Raw genomic sequence first — 22,126 nt, 5'->3', positions numbered from 1 at the left:
CCGCGCCGCGCAAAGCACCACAACGGCCGCCGTGCCTTTGAGCGGCCACCGCCTCTCCCCCAGGACTACGACTCCCAGCATGCACCGGGGCACGGGGGCCAGCCGCAGCGCCGGTCGTGCGGGCGCGGTGCAGGCAGGGAACTGTAGTTTTCTCCGCGACGGGCGCGCCCTCCCCCTCGGCACCGCGCCTGCGGCAGCCGCCATGCCGGAGGGGAAGGCCGCGTTCCGGGAGGTGCTGCCCAAGCAAGGTACCGGCGGTGGGCGCGCCCCAGCAGCCGGCCCGGCCCGGCCCGGCCCGGCCCCGGCGCTCAGGCACGGCCCTTCTCTTCCTCTCTCCCCTTGCAGGGCAGCTGTCGGTGGAGGACGCCGCCGCCATGGTGCTGTGCAAGCCCAAGGTGCTGCCCCTCAAGTCGGTGTCGCTGGAGAAGCTGGAGGAGCTGCAGCGGGCGGCGCTGGAGGCGGCGCGGCCGCCCGAGGGGACCCCGCGGCCGCCCGAGGGGGCCCCGCCGCCCCGGCCCTAGCCCCGCGGAGGAGGTACCGGCTTCGTAACGGAGCTCGCGGGTTAAAGGCTGGCCGGGAACGCAGGGGCGCTGCCGGGCCGGGAGCGGGGAGGCGGGAGGCTCCTGCTCCGGCGTTTTCCCGTCAAAATTCCACTCGTCGCTTTCAGGGCGACGCTTTCCATGCGCCTTCAGGCTCGCCGGGGCCGACGGTAACGAAGCCCCGGCAGGCGCTGCCCTGGGGCCGGGCCCCGGCGGGGAGGGGAGCTGCACAGCCCCGCCGCCCCGGCCGTGCCCGGCGCTGCTGAACCTCGACACGAACCCGAAAAACCGAGGGGAGCGGAGGGGCTCCGCCGTGTTGCTGTAGGAGAGTCTTCCCAGATCCGTCCTGGCGGGACAGGGCCTGGCAGAGCTGTGCCAGCCTGGGCGCCCCTGCCCCCGTCGCGGGTTTTCGGAAACACGTTTGGTAAACACCTGCCGTGAGCTTCATTACTGTGTGCTGTTCTGCGTATCGTAAAGGGCAGCTTTAGATGAACAGTTCAATTGCACATGCTTCAGAGATTTGGGCACAGTTAAATTTGTCCTGCTTTAAAAAAATAAAAAGGCAGCAGAAAGGAGAGCTTCACAAAAAAATATTTTTTAATATGTTTTATCAGAACTTTTCACTTTTCCAGTTACATAAAAAAAAGAAAAATACGAGTTTGGTACACGGGGGCTAAAACCAACCGGTGTTCTCCCCTGGAACAGATGAATTAATCTTATGACCCAACTCCATTTTCTTGGGCTCTTTAAAACAAAGAAACAGCTATTTTTCCTCCCAAAGCACAGTATTTCTTCAGCAGCAATGGAACTGGGATCACAGCAGCTTAACTTGACCCTTCTATAAAGCTTTGTATAAACCAGCAATTTTATGACGACAACACTGTCCTTGAAAGAAAGAGCGGCAGTCAGACATCGATGCAAACATGGAATGATTAGGTCACAAACATATGGCACTTAAAAAGATAGCTTATTTGAAGGCACCACCACAGCGGAGTGGCCAGTTGTTCTACTATATGCCCAAAGAAGGAATTTTTCTTTCTGAAATTTATAAAACTATTTAAAAAACTGATTTGTACCCAAAACATGTGCTTTTAAAAAAATATGAACTGTGCTAAGCAACTCTTAAAATTTTGGTATATTATATATGTGTATACATATATACATACACACCAAAAAAGCATGCGTGTTTGTATATATATAGATATCTATTTTCCCTTTAAACTTTTAAGGCTTCAGGAGTTGGTTCTCGCATTCAGTAGCTTTCTAGCTTAAGACGACCTCCGTCTCCTTCACTCACAAAACGCTTTCTGCCCCTGTAAGAAAGAAGAAAGTAACTTTTCAGTAATTCAAAGTAGCATCACTTCTTTTTTCTTATCTACCACCGAGAAGAATCTTGCCTTGGTCTTGGGAGTCAAATATAAGGTGAGTTCAGCAAGATTAGGTGACATTGTTGATCACTGGTAAATTGCTTAAAATCCCATCTGAATCTTACATCCAGGCTTATTTGCAAGAAGCTTTTCAACATTTGCGTTGTCAAGTGCTTTCTACTTTGCTCACCTTTTAATGTTCACAGTTGCAAAAGATCCTAGTTTGAAAGCCTAGGAATGGTGGTTTTCTACCCAAAACTGAAGTACATAAGCCAAAAATGCCTCTCAACGCCTTAATGCTAACTGAAGTATAATCAAGCTTTTGTTGCAGTAATGACTTTCAACCCTCCCACACCCCAAACCTGCAAAACATTTGATACCAAGATACACACAAACTGAATTTTAAGTCTAAAGTCCACAAATGGAGGATGTTTTTGATACAGACACTAACATTTCAAAAATTTGAATTTTTGTCAAGCTGCCCAGATGGTTTAAGAAGCCTAACAAAACACCCAAAGTGGAAAAGGTCTGTCTAATAAATAGCATTCCTGATGCATCAAGTTGTGAATGATAGTTTTAACAGAATATTTAAAAATTTACAGGTATTCCTCACAGGATGAAAGTTACTAATTGTACTGTGACCAGTAAGGAGGGAACAGAATACTGATGAGCTACAGTTCAAACAGCATTATTTATGCTATGAATAAGTAAACGATAACAAACCAAAAGCACTGTGCAAACCACATGACAGATACAAAGGGATCAGGTGTGCAGAGCTTATTCCACATAAGTGTCCTATTCCTTTTGACGTAAACATTAGAATTGGTTGCCTCATCTTAGAGCTCTATTCATGCTGTTTGGTATGTTTAAACCATTTTTTAAGCAATTTTTTTCAGGTTTTTTTTTCCCCCACTGTAGCTGAGAGTTTTCCACTGTCACCTACACAGATCATTGTGACGCTTCAATCTTCCATCTCAGTACTGCACCGATCTCTAACAAGCAGATCAGCAAAACAGAGGAGAGGCAGGCCTTCATCCTCTGGAGAGCGCACAGGCGCGCTGCCTGGGACTCACCAGAGGCTTACTGTCCTCCACATAACAGGTTTCACATCAGCGTAGCTTCTTTAAATAAACTTTTTAACAGCCCAACCCTCTGTCTCTCCATCCTCCATAATTTGCGGTTCCGATCTGTAACACTTTGGCCATAAGACCCTGCTTTCTGTTACCCACAGTGGGGACAAAAAGCAGTGCCTTCACCTAGCTACAATAAAGCAAGTACCTTGTAGGACAGAGGTCTCTCAGTGGTTTGGAGATTATTCCAGCCTGAAAGCATTCCTCTACAAACCGCTCAAGCACAGAATAGGAGTGCGGCACATCCAGGTTAATATCTGGGATTTCACAGTAAACTCGTTCATAGCCCTGCAATGCAAGAATTCAAATAATGATCTGGTTATTCTGTGATTTTATTACAATCTTTTTAAATACCCTTTTGCACTCAGAGGATTTATTTTTCAATACAGTTTAACGCATACCATGGACATTTTCAACAAACCTAAAACAGAGCAGCTGCAAGTCAGTGGAAAAGGAAGGTATAATACCAGCCAATGCCATGGTATTACCCAACTACCTATCTACATAAAAACACCAGCTGAATTTTCAACTCCTTTAGAAGCCAGAAATCCAGACAGTACAGGACGTGTACGTTAGCCTGGCTGCTATCGCATGGGTAGTAACACAAAGAAGAAAAGTTAATTATTCTTCCACGTAGATGAACAAAACGTGGCCGCAAATCTCCGCCACAACAGTTTATGTAGTAAGGCAAACACTGGTGACAACCAGAGATTATTTCATCGCCTCCCGCCAGCAGTATGGCTGGGTAAGTTTTGACCCAAGTCTTTGTGTGGTGCCTCGTCTGCCCTGGGACAGAACAGCTGTCCCATGTTCATACCTAGAAGGAAAGCCATGGATGATTCCAACTGTGTAAAATAGTACCTTCTATACACTGTTCTAACTGGCATTTGTAACTAAGTGGGTCCTTACGGTACTTCTTCAATCATGATTGAACTACAGGTTAAAAAGGAAAATTATATTTGAGAAAAATGAAGCTATATTGCACCATTTTAAATTATTTTAACTATTTAATTGCATAAAAGCAGTTGGAAATCTTCGACTGAATATTCAGATATTCTGTACCTTGCAGTTCTACAGAGATCTGCTCAGAATTCATTTGTACTTCTTCCAGTACATCACAAGTATTGTACCTACATCAGGGACAGATTATTTGTATGGGATACAGAGCGACCATGGAGAATTAAAAAAAAAAAGTAGCCGTCAGCAACAGACTACAAGTAGCACTTAAAAGAAAGTAAAAACTATACAAGTTTTGGAAGACCTTAGCCAAAGTTCTCTAAGTACCACACTTACTCTTTTCATTTGGTCCATAGTAATGACAGAAGACCTCCAGAGAGATTTCAACAAATCCAGTATCATTTTAAAGGTCTTTTCTCCAGTCGACTCCAACACCATCACGACAGCCTAAAACAAATCATGCAAGTGGTTCAAGTACATGTTGTGTAAGCATATGAGATGCAAGAAGGAGCGAATGCATTATTATGCATTTTCTGGGGAGACAAGACCATTTGGTTACATGCGCTCACAATTTCAGTATATTATTATTATTTGAAATGAAAAACTGATGAAAAGTTATTTGGATAAAGATAAAAAGTGTGAAAAAACAGAAAGGACTAGACAGAGTGAAAAGCATTGCCTTTCTGGCTCTGGTTTGAGAGATACATGGCTATATCCATATGGTTGCTGCAGTACAGATGGCAATTAATTAATTTTGTGAAATTAATTTTGTATCTATGATTATTTTGTATCTGTGATTTTAGAAGAACTTAGGAGTTTAAAATCTACAAATCTCCACAACTCCCATCAACTAAAAGGATTCTGTTTTTATTTCATGAAGGAATTTTCCAAGAGTCCATTTACTGGAAAGAAAATTTTGTAGACTGTGGGTGTTCAGTTTTATTGGTAAACAACCATTTCCCAATTTGGCAGATAAAAGAGTACAAATGGGAACAGACTCCCAGATACAGCAGAGATTATCTTTCTCTCATATAGGCTGGTTCTGAAATATCTCAGAGCTTTTACAAATGTGCTAGATGGAACAATTCCACCCTGAAAAGGAAGCTCTATAACTTCAAGACAGGTAACACCCATTAGAATACCCAGATACCTGAAACTAGAAGGAAATAAACACCAAAACAAAAGCATGCTTTTTTGCTGCTGTTCCTCAGGAGGGAATAAATTGAGCTCTTCTTTTTCAGGAATCTATAATAATCCAAATGCAGCTATTTACCCAACAAACAAAAACTAATTCTGGAACTTCCCAGCGTTAGCAGCAGCTTACTTGTTGCACATTGCGCACACAAACGAGCACACAAACCATTAACTTTACATGAAACAATTTAGTTATTCAAATAACATCAGAACTCGCAACCTGAGCTTCAGATTCCAGTTATATTATTTGCATGCCCACATCAAAACAAAACCAAACCTGTTGGTGTTACTGACAACTATTAAAGGGATTCTCATTTCTCCTTACTTCATATACAAGTTCATGGTGAAAATGGGGTACTTCCAGTTCCTGGAGGCAACGTTCAGCTTCCAGTACATCTCCGGAAAGCAAATACTCTTTCAGCAACATATCAATCTATTGAATTTTAAAACAAACAAAAAGCCCAACAGTAATTAGATATAAAATTTAAAAGCTGTCAACTGTTTTGATAATCCGCAATCAACCCAGCAACAAGTCAGTTCCTGAAACTTGCTGCATTTTTATAAACATAATTAAATTGAGACGTTATCAGCAACCTGAAACACAGTGTAAGCCAAATACCTATCCATAGTGTTAATACAGACACACAAGCACCAAAAACATTGTTTGATGTATATCACCATAAAAAGTTAATATGGGTACAACTAAGTTTATCTTCTCCCCTGAACTCCTCCTCCTGTCATCTGTTACACTCACAACCTAGAAACTGTAACATGACTGTCTCCTTTAAACCTGCCTACTTCATAGGATGGATCTCTAAACGTTCCTGTTTCTTCCTCTCTTTTTTTTCAGTTATTACCGTGTTTTTAATCAGTGATGCCAAAAAATAATAGTTTACCTAGTTTAGCCAGTTTATCTTGGCTCTAATTACTTTACCATTTTATATTGTAAGCTCTTAAAAAGCTAAGTGCTTAAAAGTTTTGCTTAAACCAAAAATAAATGTATACTTGCAATACAGAATATTGTACTAACATGTTCCCACCACTGACAAATACTACAAAATCAACAAAATTACCTACATCACTTCCTAAAAACTATGTTGTATACATAAATTATAAAAAAACCAAAACAAAACTAACACTCAAGATACCATTTTGCTAAAGGGCGTATGTATTGCTTCACTCCATCCCAAACTAGGTAAGCTTAGACAAACAGTAAACTAGAGAGAAGAGTTTTGTAGAAGTCAGTTACCTCTTTAACAAGGTGTTTCACAGACTGCTGGCCACCTCCTGACCCCCACACGTTATCTATACGCTTTCCACCCTTTGTCATACTCAGCAACACAGTAGCTCGGTCCAGCGCAGCTCTAGAAAGCAAAGTTTGCGTTTTAAAAAGGTATTGCAGAACTTCATTAAAGGCATCCGTAACCTCCCTCACTGCCATTTCTCTTTGGGCAAAGCAACCAGATCCCTGGGAAGAGGTCAAGGTTGGCAACTCCACGGGGACATCCAGATCAAGAAGCCAGCAAGCTAGCTCCCCATGTTCTCTTTCTGCCACCGTTACACTTTTGGTTGTACCATGCTTAGGACAGGAAACAATCCTGTGATGGCAGCAGATCTGAATCGTCAATGCAGAACCTGAAACACCCTCACAAGAAAAAACTTAATATTTTTTTTATGCAGAGATGGATTGTACTGGGGCTCCTCCAAGAATGCAGCTTGGCACGTGCATCTCAAACAAAAGAGGCTTGAGTTGCTTCCACACTGAAGAACAGCTTTTCTACTGAAATATTTTCTGTTTGCATCTAAAGAATTATAAAACCTTGAGAATTTAAGCCAAAACAGCACTACAGAGGGCAAATACGTAGTTGCACAAAGATGGCATGAACTAGGGAAGCTTGCCAGTTCAAAAAGAAAAAGAATGAAAAAGGAAGTAAGGTGAAAAAAAAGTCTTAGATCCAGTTAAGCACCATCCAGCTAAAGAAGGAACAGTTATCCCAGTCCTCGTACTGGGGGCTAGCCAATAACAATAACTCTCTTCACCAAGACTTCACGAGCAGAAAAGTTGGCCAAGAAACAGCAAGGGCAGCAAAGCATCCCAGATGTGCAGTACGCAGGCTACAATCCTTCAAATCACAGGAGACATTGGTATAACTGACAGACAATTTTCACAATTTGAACCCTCAAGTTCGGCAGCTAAGCGTTTGCCTTCCTTCTAAGAACACCCAACTATAATCATTACAAATGGAGATTTTTTTTTTATTTTTTTTTTTTAACAAGAGCTCAGCACCTCTGTATCAAGCCTGAAACATACACTTATGGAGGGAAAAATAATAAAACATGACTAGTTATGGAGAATGTCCCTCTGTCAGAGATTGCTCCTTCAAACTTCTCACCCTGACATGGAAAACAATTATACTTCTTGATGAATAAAGCATTACAGAGAAAGTCCGTGAAAGCACTGCACGAGCTTCAAACCTTTATAAGGCAAAACAGTTAATCCCTTGTGTATTTCACAACATATTTACAGCAGCTGTCCTGATGCTATATTTACTCATTAATCACATTAAAGCTTTTTCTAAAGACAAAACCTTCTATAATCACTTCTTGTTTCAGCTCTTTTTTTTCCAACCCTCAAACATAAGCTGGACAACAAACCTGACAAACTGAACTCAAATGTATTTATACATTTTTCATGCACTTTCAGTATTTCTGCTCTAACCTGAGTCATTCTGGATTTTGTTGTTATTGTCATTGCAGACTTTGTGGGTTTCTTTTTTATCATTTTAAATTAAGAAATAAGAAGCTAGAGAACCACATGATTTGTCCTGAAATTTGGAATAGAAAACTGTAGCTATATAGAAAGCAAGAAAGTTACCGAGCTTGGATGCAATCCACAGTGCCTTTGTAACCATCTATGTAGGTACTGCTTAGAACCCCATCTCCAACAGCTCTAGCAATAAACTGGCCCACCAACTGGAACAAAACAGAAGCATTTTTAATTAAACGTTGAATTTCAAAGTAGTTCCCAGTAGACAATTATAACATGCTTGGTTTTTAGATTTTATTTAAATGAGCCATATCAAAGTAGGAACACAGCCTGGGAAATTGGTAAGACAATCCATAGATATTTTTCAAAATACAGAGTTTATTTCCATTTACTTGATGAATTTTAACCACAATTTAAAAGAAAAAGCTTTTGACTACTAGCATAAGACTTCACAAATATACCTGTGGTGCCCTAGGAGAATCCAACACCAATTCAGGTAGTTCTTTAAGCAGTCTATCAAATGATTTTTCCACATCAGTTTTGCTTACTACTTTCCCGCAAAGGTCAGAGATAAGCTTAGATGTCATTTCCCTGTGACTAGCCTTCCCCTCTAATGCCAAGGAAACAGCCAGCACTGGCACGCTGTATTTCATTTCACCAAGGTTTAAATCCTTCAGCATCTCCTAAATAAGATTTGAAAAACAAAACAGATTAAGATTTCACAATTCTTATGAGATATATATTATATAAATATATTACATTAAATATATAAATATAAGCACATAAATATTTATATATTTACATATATGCTTCTCACGTAATGAATGTAACTGCTTAGGTATTCTTATTGCACATTTCTTGCCAACATCTCTATAGACTCATTTATAGCTAGCAGTTGGACTCCCTTGTATGCTACAGGTTTGCCCCCTAAAATAAAGCAGTAAAAAGATATGCGACATACCGAAACTTCGTTAGTATCTCCATGTTCAAAATATTCCTGTATGATTGGTGTTAAAGTTTTTTCAAATGCTCTTTCATCCAGAGGTAGAACTACCGTTTCATAGACGCAGTTCTCCTATTTCAAAATACCACAAAAGCATATACCCTTCTATGAACAGTACTGTCTCTGACATCTTATGCAGTGCTAATAGCATCAAAATGTATCTTCTAAATCCTTAACGCTTTAGTCTTGGTAGTTAGTATTCTGCCAGAAAACATCAGATTTAGCAGGCTAAATGTCATGCTGCTTATATTTTGAATTTACTGTTAGCTGAATGCAACTAAAAAGCTGAATTTACTGATAAACGATGGTAAACACTCAAACTCTGTTCCTAGGATTCTGCTGACACCACATGAACAGAGATCAAGCACCTATGTACTGAAGGGAGAGCAACAGAAGCTCCCGTCCCAGCCCAGCCGAATTAGCTGTGCCACAGCACAAGATTTAACCTTCAGCATCTTTCCCTGCAAGTGGTACTCCAGCCCCTGACAGCGAGCCTGCCTGTTTTCCCTCTTCCTTCGCAACTGTGTGACCAGACGGGCGATAGAGCATGTACAAATCAGAGAAAAGGCATTTTCAGAATATTTGTGAGTGAGGACATTTCCTAAGAGGAAAAAAGAATCACATAGCAACTGCCTCCTGTATAACCTGGTCCTGCAGAGTTCCAGCACAACCAGATCTCCCCGCCGTAATTCAGCTCCCTACTCCTCACAGACTACAGAAGTAACATTCAGAGCAATGAATACTACAGATCACAGAAATCTGAACAAAGAAGTTTTCCAACTAATGGTTATTGGAAAGAAGCTTTCCATGATCAAGAAGCAGAAGTCCAAAAGCCTATCCTTCTATCACATCAGTGTTGGTTTTCAACCTTAGAAAAGCTAAGCATACAGATGTTCCATGGAATATTCATTCTTCATTAAACTTGCTTTTACGCACTCATCAGCTTCATCTTTAATAGCTCTCTCTGCTAATGTAAAGTGTTGAACTGCAGGGAAAAAACTGATACTGGAAGAAGGTTTTGATATTCCCACATACCATCCTCTCAGCAGCTATGGCTACAACAAGCAACCTCTGCTCAAAGGACACCACCATCACTCTGCTTATGTTATACAGAATTTACTTACGGTCTCACAACTGTATTGATCTCAGAGACTTTAGTAATCTGTGTTTGTAATCAGTGTTTTCTCTCCTCAGTGATTTAATGTTATAAAGCACCCTTTGCCCAATGAGCTTTACTGGTTTTTTTTTTCCCCCCCTCTGATAATATGGCTGTAAGGTACAATCTTCCACAATACATCCTAAATAAATACATGCAAACAAAATACCCAGGCTATCGACTTTGTGCTAGTCTGAAGTGTTTATACCAAGTAGATACAAGACATTGGGATAGTTGGGAATACAGGGAAGAGAAAAAAAATCTATAAAGGATACTGTCCCAGACTAAACTCCCCACTTGAGAAAGTCTGTGTTGCACTTTTAATGTGGTGCCTGTTTGCAATATAGAGCAGCATTGCAACATTCACCTCCATGGGAACCAGCAGCAAAACAACACACCTGGGAAAAGGGCGCTGCCTAGTCAGGCACAGAAAGAGCTCGTGGGGTAAGATTTGTGAGTGTTACGCTGCAACGCTTCCATGTCAGCTGTCTTTAGCTAGCCAGTAATCCATTCTTGAACATGAAAATGAGCATTTAGTACAGCCAGGCTGACATTCACATAATTCACAAGGTCAAACTTTCATTAATATAAGCATCACAGCAATTGAAATCAATAAAAAACAACACAGCAAAGAAATTGTCTGCCTACCTGGTCATCATCATAATTAGGATCCTTAATGTCTACTTCTTCCACATCATACACTTGACCTGGTGTTCCCCAAACTCCTTTACCACCTGCTCCACCTGGCAAAATATGCGACAGTAAGCAAGGACCACCAGTTCAAAAAGAATACTTCTGAGTTCAACTCAACATTCTTTCACTTAAGAGTGACATATCACTGCTTGTGCCCACCTCCTGACTCTAACAACATACACTGAAAAGGGGACATGGTCCCACTTGAGCAACCAGTCTTTTCATTGCTTACAGAACCACCACCAGTTCAAATTTGTGCATTAAATTTGCTAAGAAAAGGTACTTACCTTAAAGACAGAAGTTAATTGATGATACACATATAAACTTTTCTGATAAGAATGCCACCTACTATTAGCTCCTATTGCCACCTACTATCTAACATGAAGAGCCAAATGCCTGCACAGAGACTGTGGCTTATGAAAATGATTCCCAGTGGAAAAAAAATTACTATGTTTTGGACAGAATCTTTATCACACTACTCTCTTCGCTAAGCTACACCAACCTTTCTTTGGTAGACCCCTTCCCTTTCCAGACCGGGATCGCCTGTCCAGGAGTTTCCCCTTTGGGCTCGTTGGTACAACTCCAGTCTTCAGTGTCTCTCCATTGTCACTAACAGAGTCTCCTCTCCCAGAATCTCTAGAAGAATTTTTCCTCAACCGCCTCTTTGCTTTAGCATTTATTTTGGCTTCAGTAATTGAAGTTGCAGGAATCCAATTTCCATTGATTTCAGTCTTTCGTTCCTCAGACCCACCATTTTCTTCATCACCGGAAAATGGAGCATCACTTAGATTCTCAAGTTCTTAAAAAGTAGACAGAGCAAAAGAATAATCTGTTAGAGTTTTCAACAGTTTTATGTTAAAATATCAAAACACATTGCATTTAAAAAGGATTACAGCATTAAATAGAACTCTTATTTCCAACAGTGTTAAGGCAAATGGCTTTAGAATATGTCTACACATCACAGTAATAAGGAGTTCCTTATTCCCCTGTACAAACTATCCACAATCTAAACAGAGCACATGTCAAGAGCTGGAAAGCAAATGAATAAACCATTTATAAACAGGTAAACCACAGAAAACCCCACCCTTGTTGAACAAAAACTATCAGAACTCCTCAGTGCTTAAGATCTAAGTGGCTAGTTCTCACTCCACCCACTCATCTCGTGATTTAGAAACAAACAGAATTGCCAATACAGTAAATTCTGTAAGAACTCACTAATGCTAACAGACTAGTCACCAAAGTTAAATTAATTTCCTAAATCATCAACCAACATTCCCATCATTCAAGGAATTTCAAACAGCTCACCAGCTGGAAAAGCAATGATTTAGACTTACAAGAATACAAAAACAACATTACTCTTGTTTTTAAAGGGGGGGGGGGGGGAGTTTAATGCAAAGCCCGGGGAAGTCGGTAACGAAGAGTCATAGAATAAAGTCAGTCTTTTGAACCAGTGTGATCTCTCTTCTTCTCTATGGATTGCCCCTCACTGGGGCTTCTGTCAAGACTTTTTCTAAAATGGCCATGGTTTATTCCCCAGCACAATTATATAGAATAGGTAACTAGCTTTGTTTCATACCCAACAAAAAACCCTCTCACAACTTAAGCATCTGTAAATGTTTGAGCACCGAGAAGTGCAATAATTTCACTCTCTTGGGAAGTTAACGCACATTTAAAATTTGTATCTAAAGTCTTTTATTTTGCAAAGTCAGGATGTCCCCCACCTCAGCTGTATGGTTCAGCAGAATGTCTTATTGAGAGCATTAAGAGCAAAAGCCTTCATCATTTCTTCTTCCCCTTCTTAACTCATCAAAATAAAAGAAAGCATCTAGGGACCTATTTTACATTCCAGTTAGTGGCCTGGGAGTCCTTACAAATTGGAAAAAACACACACAAAGGGAAGAGCCTCAGCTCTCTGTTACACAGCCCTTCTTGAGGATTCCGTAGTCGCAAAGACACAACCTGAACCCTAGGAAGTACAATGATGAGGCACACACAAGAAGCAGCTTTTCCAGCTGTGCCAAGCCTGCTTTACAGAGAAGTTCACTGCAATAAACCCAGAATATGAACAGTATTTTAAATCTGTATTTGAACTTAGCTGAATATTACTTCACCATTCCAATACATTCTAATTAGCAACATTGATTTTGTAATACTTCTCAGAACTGTATTTTTTCAATTCAAAACAGGTTCATGAAAAATTGTTTTGAAAGCAAAGTGCGCTAATAAAACACTTCCAACCTCAAAGTATTTACCCATATCAGAGAGGATACTACACTACAAAATGAAGAAAGTTTGATGCAACTGCCTCCTTCGTGACCGAAGAAATAACATTTAGATACTAGAGTTCACAGATGTGAATGCTATAGCTGAACAATAATGCAGCCATTCCAGTCTGAGCTTCATCTTTCCACTCATCACTCCCACAAAACCATTCCTTTTATGCTTGCAGCAAGCTAAAAAAGAAAAGCATGCATCACGTCCAGGAAAAGATTCCCACAACAAGCTTTCTCTGTTTGTCTAATATTTTACTAAAACAATGAGAGATTTGCATAAAGCTAGCAGAAGGGGGAAAAAAAAAAAAAAGCAAAACCAAACAGAACAGGTTTCCTTCCTCTCATTCCCTAGGGAGACCCCATCAGCACAACCAGCTCATCTCACACAACTGAATTCAAACTCCTCTTAATGCCCACTCTCCCATTAATTTCTCCAGTTTAGACTTGCAATCCGGCTGTCCAGGAACTACACTCTTCAATGACCACTTGCTTCTTTCTCAGTTTCCAAAGAAAATGGCCAACAATTAACACCAGTCAGTCCCGAATCTGACGACTAAGGGTAAAAGGGGAGGCTACAGTCCAACCTCCGTCCAAAAGCCTGATCTCAGGTTCGAGACTAAAGGAAATCCTCCACAGGAAACATCCAACCCATAAGACTTAGTATTTATTTCTCTCTATGTTACTAAATTATTTTTTTACATAACACTATCACTTCCAGCTGCAACCTCTTTCTCCATAATATTATGACCAACTGGCCCTCCGCTATTAGTCACCTAGTTAGGCTGAAAAAATAGGTTAAAAAGATATACTAGTTTTCAATAATTTTCTAAAATAAAGTAGTTTTATAAAAAGTACATACAAAATGATGCAGATCTTCCTTTCAGCTTCTCATTTTTACATCATGTAACTTACACATATATAAGCAGTAACTGTTCTATAAACTTTAAGACTTTGCTTACTATATATTAAAAAGTTATCCAAATCAATCTTATTACCCTGCTATTAAGCCTAGCAGGCACACTTAAAATCTGTGTTTTTATGGTGCTATATTAATTAACAAAGCATTCAGAAAGTACTTACCTACACACAAACTTCATTTGACCCAGTTGGGTCAATTTAGATACCTAGCAGTTTCCCACCTACTATCCAAATACAATTCTAAAATGCTGAGAAGCAATGCATCTTCTACCTTAAACTAATTCTAGTTGAAAATAAGAGGTCATATAGAGCATGTTGCCACTTCAAGTGCATTACATACCATCTTAACATATATACGATTTTTTTTCTGAAAAACATTTAAAGCTTACAAAAACTCTTTGGTATAAAAAGATCAGCACAGATCATGACAACCTTTGGAAGACACAGAAAACAACCTGAAATTGTGTTAACTTGACTAAGCATCATAAAACATGTTTGTGATATGCACGAAACAGTCAATTTCAGGGCAGTCTCTAACACATATTCACTGAAGTTTTCCCATGCCAGCCCACTTCCAGTCAAGCCTTTCATCATTTGTTTCTTCTAATTTTAAGCTAAACAGCTCCATAAAACCAGAATTTGTACCTCTCAAACGCACCCACACATCTTACTTTTGAACTTATTCTTTTCTTCACACCAGCACTACTGGAAGTCGGATAAGGAGTCCAGAGTCACTATTATTTAGTAAGTTAAAGAAATGTTAACTTTATGATTTTAAAAAATTTCGAAATAAATGTAATCAACCAGGATACCGTGATATATACTTGAAAGAACTATTCTGTAAATTTTTGATGAAAGGTGGCTTTTTTTAAACCAGTACTATTAAAAAATTAACAGGTAATACAATTTTTCTACAGAACACACTTCAGGTCAGCTAAGTAATTTTAAGTAAAAATAATACTGAATGTATTACTTACCTGTTGGGTTAACATAAACGTGCTCCTTTTCTACTTCCATAGCTGCTTAACAGAATTGACTGTGAAATGTTAAAGTCGTAACGTTTTCCCTCTGAGGCCTAAACAGAAATGGAGAAGCTCAGGGGAAGAAAAGCACTAGACCAAATCTTAAAGAAGCAAAAAGCTGCAAAGGTTTCACTCACAAAATACAATACAAAAATAGGGGGGGTTAAGTTATAATTAACTGTCAGTAACCACTGAAAAGTTCCTGGGAAGGTAAACAGTGTAATGTGAGACAGCACCACCCTCAAACACATCTATCTAAGCCTTGATGTCTTAGCAGTTGTCAGTTCTGTTGCTTATAACGGAGGCACCAGGATAAAAGCCGTTATTTTAAGGGTAAAAGCCCTCTGTATGCAGCTCTTTTTAGTTGATAAAAGCCACCTCTATCAACTTAGACTGTCCTACTCTGCAAAGTGGTTATCTATATGAGCATGCAATATCAATGTTATAATGGCATCCACAAGAGAAATGTTCTTCAGGTGAACTATACTGATAAAATGGTACCAATTTATCAAGTTCAGACCAGCCCTTAGAAGACAAGCTTTTTTTGTTCCTCCCCTCAAGGACACAGTCTTTATGTTTTACTGTACGTGTACATACAGCTAAGCTTTCACATCTGTGCTTCTGCACCATTCAAACACTCCTTACAGCCACCATTCAATCCGCAAGGGATAAAGTTGAACAATTCTCTTTTTCTGTTACTCTCTTTCTCCCTCTTCCTAGCAGCTGCTATTCTACAAATCACCCCATGTCGCTGTGAAAGAGATGGCATCATCCATCCTTCCTTTATGTACACACAAAATTAAGCAGCTCCAGAATTTCCCATACGCTTTTTCACCTGCAGGATTTTCACACATCACTTCATAGTCCTGTGAATATTACTGGTATTTGTGTCTGCCCCGCCAGAATTCAGTGGCTCTTTTTTCCCCTTTCTCATCCTTTGCTGCCCTGAAAACAGCTTACCGTTGAGATGCAAGATTGTGACACCAAACGACAGCACTCCCTTCCCCTTTTCTTCTCTTTCCTTGTTTTCCCCTCTTATGCCCACTTGTCTACCACAGACTATTAACTGCAAATGATTCATCACAGACCGTTGGCAATAAAGAAAATCTGGTTTGGGGCACAGTATCAAGCTGTCATGATCTTGCATTTCCTAATGTCAACCCAAACAGCTAACAGCTTTGTGTAATAAGTCCTCCCTGCCCCACACCATTTTTTTAGATAAACGTTTTTTCTGAGTTACCTCAATCGATCATTCAGGAGTTCTCAAGTGTTCCCAGTCACTGTTGGTTGAGAGATTTTTTTGTATGGTTCTCAGTCTAATCTGAGCAAACTACCTTGTGAGAACAGTTTTCTTAGTGGAATGTTCCATCAGTTGTCCACCTCTTTGAAAAAGAAGACAAAGGACAAAACCTGTATTAAATAACAATCATGACTTTCATCACTTGTAATCAAGTCCTAAATTTCAAGTGGAGAAATACTTTTTCCATATAAGACCCTAGCTGAAACTCCCCACCTACGGCAACGCAATAATTAACAACACAACTTTCAGATACTGCCTTTTTGAGATTCAGCACCCTGCTTTGTAACGAGGATGATGGAATAACTCAGCTTTACAATTCATGTTGTCATACTGATCAGGAGGCACGCTCTCAATTTAGCAACGCACCCTCCCATTAACTCAAGCCAACAGGTCTGCTGGAGCTTCAGGATGCTGGTATTTATCACCATAACAACAACAACAAAAAGTTGCTTTATATCTTGCAGAGTTATACCACACAGTACTACCACCCAACTACAGAACACAATTTGAAAACCTGCACTAAAACCATCACAGTAAGTAACTGCAAAATTTTATGTTAGATTAACACGGAACAAAACGGACAGAAGTAAATTTAAGCATCTGCAGAACAAGAATGCTGTGAGAGATCTTAACATTAATCAGTGATACAAACAGTACTTTAAAAGTAGTTCAGCGGACGAGGGTATTTCCTAAGTCACTGAAAACCACCAATAAAATATGCTCAGCTCTCTGTACTCACCGCCACTGCGTGTACTTTATCTAGACAGGCAATTCTAGCCCAGCAGGTAAATAGCGGCAGATTAACGTTTAGGAACAACACACACTGCAGGAGAAAACTTCCAAAACTTATCAAGACCTTACATCTCTGCAAGACACCCCTGAGGAACTTCCACGCAGCTTACACCATTTTCTTCTCCTCTCCCTAACTTCAAGCAAGCACCCCACCACCACTAAGCCTTTGGAGACCTGCAATCACCTGCGGCTGCTCTGCAGCCACACGCAAGGACAAGCAGGTAAGATCAGGTACCCCTACGAAACCCGTGCCGCTAGAAGAAATCAATGGCGGAGCAACTCCGGCCCTTAAGCAAAGGCGTGGCGGAGGGCTGCAGGCCGGCGGGAGCAGGGCTGGCGCAGGGCCCCGCCACCACCCGCCCGCCCGCCCGGCGGCACAGGCCCGGCAGCCGTTGACCGTGCCCGCCTGCGGCCGAGGAGCACCCGCACCTGACGACACGCGCCCTCAGCAGCGGGGCCACCGCCGCAGGCGGCGACGCGGGGCTCGGTGCGCAGCCAAGCCCGGCGATCGCGGGGAGACCGGACGGGACGGGACGCGGCGGGGCAGCGAGAGCGGGGCGGGCTGGCCGGGGGTCAGTCGGGGGGAGCAGCTCCTCACGGCGGCGACCGCCACGCGGCCCGGCCGCCCCCCAGGGCCGGCTGCCCTCACAGGCCGCCCCCGGGAGCAGAGCGGGACGGTGTCGGTTACCGGCGGTCCGCGGGCCCCGCCCCCTCGGCCGCGCGCGCGCTCCCCCCCGCCCGCTTGTTTGTGTTTTCTTCCCCCCAGCGACACGGCCGCCAGCGGCGCCGCCGATTGGCTGGCTCCCGCCCGCCGCCGCAGCCAATCGGCAGGCGGGGATGCCGGTGGGTGGGGCCGGGGGGCGTTCAGCCGGCAGGAAAAGGAAGGGGGAGAGCGGGGAGGGCGAAACCATCTCGGGGGCGTCGGCGGGGAGGGAGCGGGAAGGAGCCATTCGTGCGGGGAGGGGCGGGGGCGCCGGGCGGTTGGGCCCCTGAGGAGAGGTCCCGTTGTGTGGCGGCTGCTGGCCGCGGCCCCGGCGGCTGGGCACGGCGACCGGGCAGCGCTTGGGGCGGGGGTGAGGGGGATGCCTGCGTGCGTGAGCGGGCCGGAGGGGCTCCGCCGTGCAGCGCTGCGTGCTGCCGCCGGCGGCAGCGGCTCGGCTGCCTCCTGCTCGAGCCCTGTCCCGCAGGCCTCGGGCGCCTACGGGCCCGCCTGGGACGCGTGGCCTGGCAGGTAACGCACAGCGCGTTGTGCAGTCTGTGCAGGCGCACGAAGAGGGGTCCTCTGGGGCTACCGCGCACACGCCAGGCCAGCAGCTTCCCTGTCCCTGTCTCACACGCCCCAGTCCGCTCACGGCAGTGCACCGCGCCATCGTCTCCTGACTTCTTAGCGTTTCAGAGGGTCGTTACTGTCAACAAGCAACGCCTTTGACAGGATGTAGGTTAGCTCTGAAACGACAAAACCCGGGATGCGGGAGAAGGGTTGCACCCAGAGGCCCTGTGAGGGGATGGCTGGGTGCCTGCAGGCCCAGCCGCAGGCCCTGACCGGGAACAGGAGAAGCCCGCATGGCCGAGCAGCACAAGCAGCCCTGGAAACCCTGACAGCTGTGCCTGGCTCCTCTTCAACATCGTGTCCTCCTCCTTTAATTAGAAATCTTTTTTTTTTTTTTTTTCCTGAAGCAAAACCATCAGAAAAATAACGTATTACCTCTTCTCTGTGTTGCTCTCGGCTAACATGGGGATTTCAGACCTTTTGCTCCCTCTTCACACAAGACCCCTCTGCCTTCTCTTCAGCATCGGGTGTTACAGCTTAGAGATTCTGGCAGGAGGACAGGGAAACACCACAACTGCCTCTGAGCTGGCACACGTTCAGGCAATCCCATGGATAAAAGGTGCTGCAGCCACTTTCTCCACTGCTGAAACTCTTAGCACTCTGCAGTTTAGGCCTGACAGCCTATGCATCCGCAACCTTCCAAACCTTCTACCTTATTTTAGTTTACCCTTCCAAACCTTCTACCTTATTTTAGTTTACGTTTACCCTGTTTTTTCTATTCGCACTGCCTGAGGCCAGACACCTAAATAGAGATGATCCTCTCCGTTCATTGTCATGTATTTTACCTCCATTCACAGTCTCTCCGAAAAACTCAGCTAACCCTTTGTTTTCTCTCTGTAATTTGTCACTCCAAGAGCCCAAGCAATAGCAGTTCAATGCTATGAGGGAAGAAAATACAGATCCCTTCTGCTTTAGTACTTTTACATTACAGGATTTTTCAGCTGCCAGCAAGAGAATCCTCCTCAGTTAACAGATAACTTGACTTTTGTAGTATTTTTACATATTTTTCCAGTATAATTCTACTCCGAATCAGTGGACTTTTGACTGAAGTAAGAGCCAAACTTGCGTTGTGTAAGAGCCTCTGAATTAATTTACTTGCCCAGCTCTGCATGAATCATCAAAACTAAGTCTGAGAATTAAAACAACAGTGATCTGTGAAAAGACTGTGCAGCACCATTGATGTATTTTTAACGATAAATACTTTCCCCTTCAGACAAATGACAGAAAGAAAATCTTTCTGGTTCATGAAGACACTAAGTTGCAGGCATTTTCAAGTCAGGACAGTTCGGCATGCTCGCACAAGACTTTTTTTTTCACACGCAACCTAGAGGCAGCCTCAAAATACGTTGTTTCCCCATCAATCAAAAAATAATTTACAGTTTGCTCTTTGCACCTCTGCTGACTAGCATGTACCAGGCAAACCACTGCAGTGTCATCACTGAGATTTGGAAAATAAATCCTAGCTATTAATATAGATCGTGGAATTCAGCTTCCCCTGCAAGGCAGAAGAGGAGCTTTAAAGAGATTTTGCAGTGAGGAGGAAAGAGGTGGCAGAGAAACTGAAACAGTAACCAGAACCTGCAGAGAGAAGATGCCACAAAATACCACATTGGTGCATCATGCCAATTACATGTTTTAAAGCACCGTGGAAAGTTGCTAGAGGATTTTCTGGTAAAATTTAGGACTGCATCACTTCCAAGAGGCCCAAAAGCTGGGTCTGTAATCAAAAGAAGATGAAAACCCCTGAACCATCCAGCACATCTCCAGACAAGAAAATGGTGTGTTTTTTCTTTCTTCTGCCGAATGTCTCTATTAGCAGCTGGGTTATCTATCACTGAAAAATCTCGTCTAGATTTCACTGCACATACTTTCTGATTTCTAAAACACTCTGCCCTGAAAAAGGGCTGATGTGCATGAAAGATTATTTGTATTTTTCCATTGTATCAACCGGTCTGCTAAAAGATATCGCTTCTTCTTGCCTTTCTAACCTCAAAACCACCTGCAATATTTAAAAGACAGCTGATCACATGCTAATCTCTGAGCTGTAGAGACCTGCTTGCTCGCTCCCAGCCTCCCTCCCCCAGCCGTATTAATAGGAAACATACCACCAGAATCCCCATCAAAACAGAAGAGCAGAATTCCTCCCCCCATAGGAAAAAAAAACAAAGACTCTTTTGACCGTTTCTGGCCAGTTTGCAGCTTCAACGCCCGCTCCCTGACACCTGCGTCCCGGGGTTACCTGCACCCAGGACCTCTGCCACGCCGACCCACGCCAAGCGGGGACCCACCGGCAGCTACCGGGCCCCTCCTGCGCTTCCACCACTAACGCCGCCGATCACCTGGAGCAAAATGCTTGCATGCAGGCAAGCAGGCCACTTTCTAGCCGCCTTCCTTCCTTAGAGCCTGCTGGGTTGTTTCCAAACTCTCCCCTCCCTTTCTCACATGCTGGCCAAGCCCTCCCGTAACACCCAGGGGAGGAATCCATTGGCTGAAGTTCTCCAAAACGCATGGAGCAGCCCTTCCCCCCGTCCGTCCGATGCCTACGGTACAATAGACACGCCGTGTCTCCGGGCTGCCCTGGCCAGCGTCCTGCCGGCCTTTGCTTTTCATCAAGGTTTATCTGAGCTGTAGCTGGGGTGACTCACATTGGTCGTCCGACTTCCAGCACCAGAGAGAGCAGTGAAAAGCAGAGAGAAGAGGTGTTGGGTTAGAAACATCGGAGAGCATTTTCATTGCGCTCCCCACTGCGGATTTTTCAAAGTTTTACTTTCTGTTTTAAATATTTTTGAAAGGCAGCATCTGTGCTCCTGACACCTCAGCAGTTCTGTTTGATTACAACCGAGTCTGTTAGTGTGTCACTTGGAATATAAATTTCCGCACGTAATGCAGACAGCAAAAACTCATCCTATCTGTTAAATCAATCTGCTCTGTTCAGTTGCCTGTCTCTTGGCCTTCTGCTTTCTTTTCCTTCAGCCTACTTTTATTTTTGCATCTTCTGCAAAGGTGCCTTCATAAAATGAACTGCAAGCACAGCAATCCCGTTCTTCATCAAGGCAGCGTCAGCTCCAGGTTGAAAGGATACTAAAACACGCCTGCGCTGTTTTTAATGCTCAGTAAATAGAGTTGCTTTTGAACATCCTCCTGCAGCTCCGTCCGTGAGCTGGGAAGGGGGCTGTGCTGCAGACCTGGGTGTGCAGCGCCTGTCGAGGCTGGGCACCCTTGGGAGGTGGAGGGGCATCGGCTGGCGTTTGCCTCAGTGTGAAAACTGAAGTGTCACCCACTGCAATGGCTCTGGATAAGCACTTTCCTGAATCACAGCTTGCCTCTCTGTATCGTGGCTTTCCAGGACTTGCCCCTCACATTGCACAAAAAGCCTTCCCTCTTCACGTTTCTGAGTACGCCCTCCTGGCAGAAGCGTTAGAGAATTTGGTTTGCTTTGTAAAACTGTTCCAGGCATGTCTCCTCTGTGCTGCAGTTGTCATCTGTTCGTTCTTGCCTTAACAAAAGGCAATCACGCATCTGAAAAGACGCTTGACTGGAAAGGGCTGAACTTGTGAAATGTGCAGAAAAATGAGAGTACTTGATTTAAGAGTTCCAGACAGTGAGTTCATTTAAAAGCTAACAACCAGAAACACGAAATACCACCTTTACCTCAGAATAATTGTCCTTTTTTACTGGTTTACTG

The 22,126-nt window shown here is 43.2% G+C and overlaps 2 protein-coding genes across 18 annotated transcripts; one reads left to right on the top strand and one right to left on the bottom strand.

Moving 5' to 3' along the window:
* Nucleotides 1-90: 90 nt before the first annotated feature.
* On the top strand, nucleotides 91-10,183 carry BBIP1 (BBSome interacting protein 1). Of its 11 annotated transcripts, XR_015707099.1 has the most exons (5): nucleotides 91-248; nucleotides 346-534; nucleotides 668-963; nucleotides 1,929-1,961; nucleotides 9,290-10,183. XR_015707099.1 is itself a non-coding variant. In XM_087768205.1 (4 exons), the coding sequence occupies exons 1-2, from the start codon at nucleotides 203-205 to the stop codon at nucleotides 519-521; spliced, it is 222 nt and encodes a 73-aa protein (XP_087624331.1). In that variant the 5' UTR covers nucleotides 91-202; the 3' UTR covers nucleotides 522-534; nucleotides 1,929-1,961; nucleotides 9,290-10,183. The 11 variants fall into 11 exon arrangements, 7 of the variants coding, with proteins under 7 accessions (XP_087624331.1, XP_087624332.1, XP_087624334.1 ...); XR_015707098.1 differs by lacking the exon at nucleotides 1,929-1,961; XR_015707101.1 differs by lacking the exons at nucleotides 1,929-1,961; nucleotides 9,290-10,183 and adding an exon at nucleotides 2,825-3,176.
* Nucleotides 1,119-21,105, bottom strand: PDCD4 (programmed cell death 4). Of its 7 annotated transcripts, none has more exons than XM_087768202.1 (13): nucleotides 21,087-21,105; nucleotides 16,260-16,401; nucleotides 14,975-15,072; nucleotides 11,309-11,605; nucleotides 10,762-10,856; nucleotides 8,916-9,029; nucleotides 8,416-8,637; nucleotides 8,063-8,160; nucleotides 6,437-6,551; nucleotides 5,513-5,620; nucleotides 4,330-4,440; nucleotides 3,185-3,324; nucleotides 1,119-1,852 (listed from the first exon to the last, which is right to left on the bottom strand). In XM_087768202.1, exons 3-13 carry the CDS (start codon nucleotides 15,012-15,014, stop codon nucleotides 1,792-1,794), a joined length of 1,401 nt encoding a protein of 466 aa, XP_087624328.1. In that variant the 5' UTR covers nucleotides 15,015-15,072; nucleotides 16,260-16,401; nucleotides 21,087-21,105; the 3' UTR covers nucleotides 1,119-1,791. The 7 variants fall into 7 exon arrangements, with proteins under 7 accessions (XP_087624328.1, XP_087624323.1, XP_087624324.1 ...); XM_087768197.1 differs by lacking the exon at nucleotides 21,087-21,105 and adding an exon at nucleotides 20,681-20,877; XM_087768198.1 differs by lacking the exon at nucleotides 21,087-21,105 and adding an exon at nucleotides 20,730-20,860.
* Between the last annotated feature and the right edge of the window lie 1,021 nt (nucleotides 21,106-22,126).

This window comes from Nipponia nippon, unplaced genomic scaffold (assembly GCF_047370975.1).
Source record: "Nipponia nippon isolate SJK-2023a ecotype South Korea unplaced genomic scaffold, ASM4737097v1 scaffold_3, whole genome shotgun sequence".
NCBI lineage: Eukaryota > Metazoa > Chordata > Aves > Pelecaniformes > Threskiornithidae > Nipponia > Nipponia nippon.
This window is presented reverse-complemented; position numbering and strand designations above follow the sequence as displayed.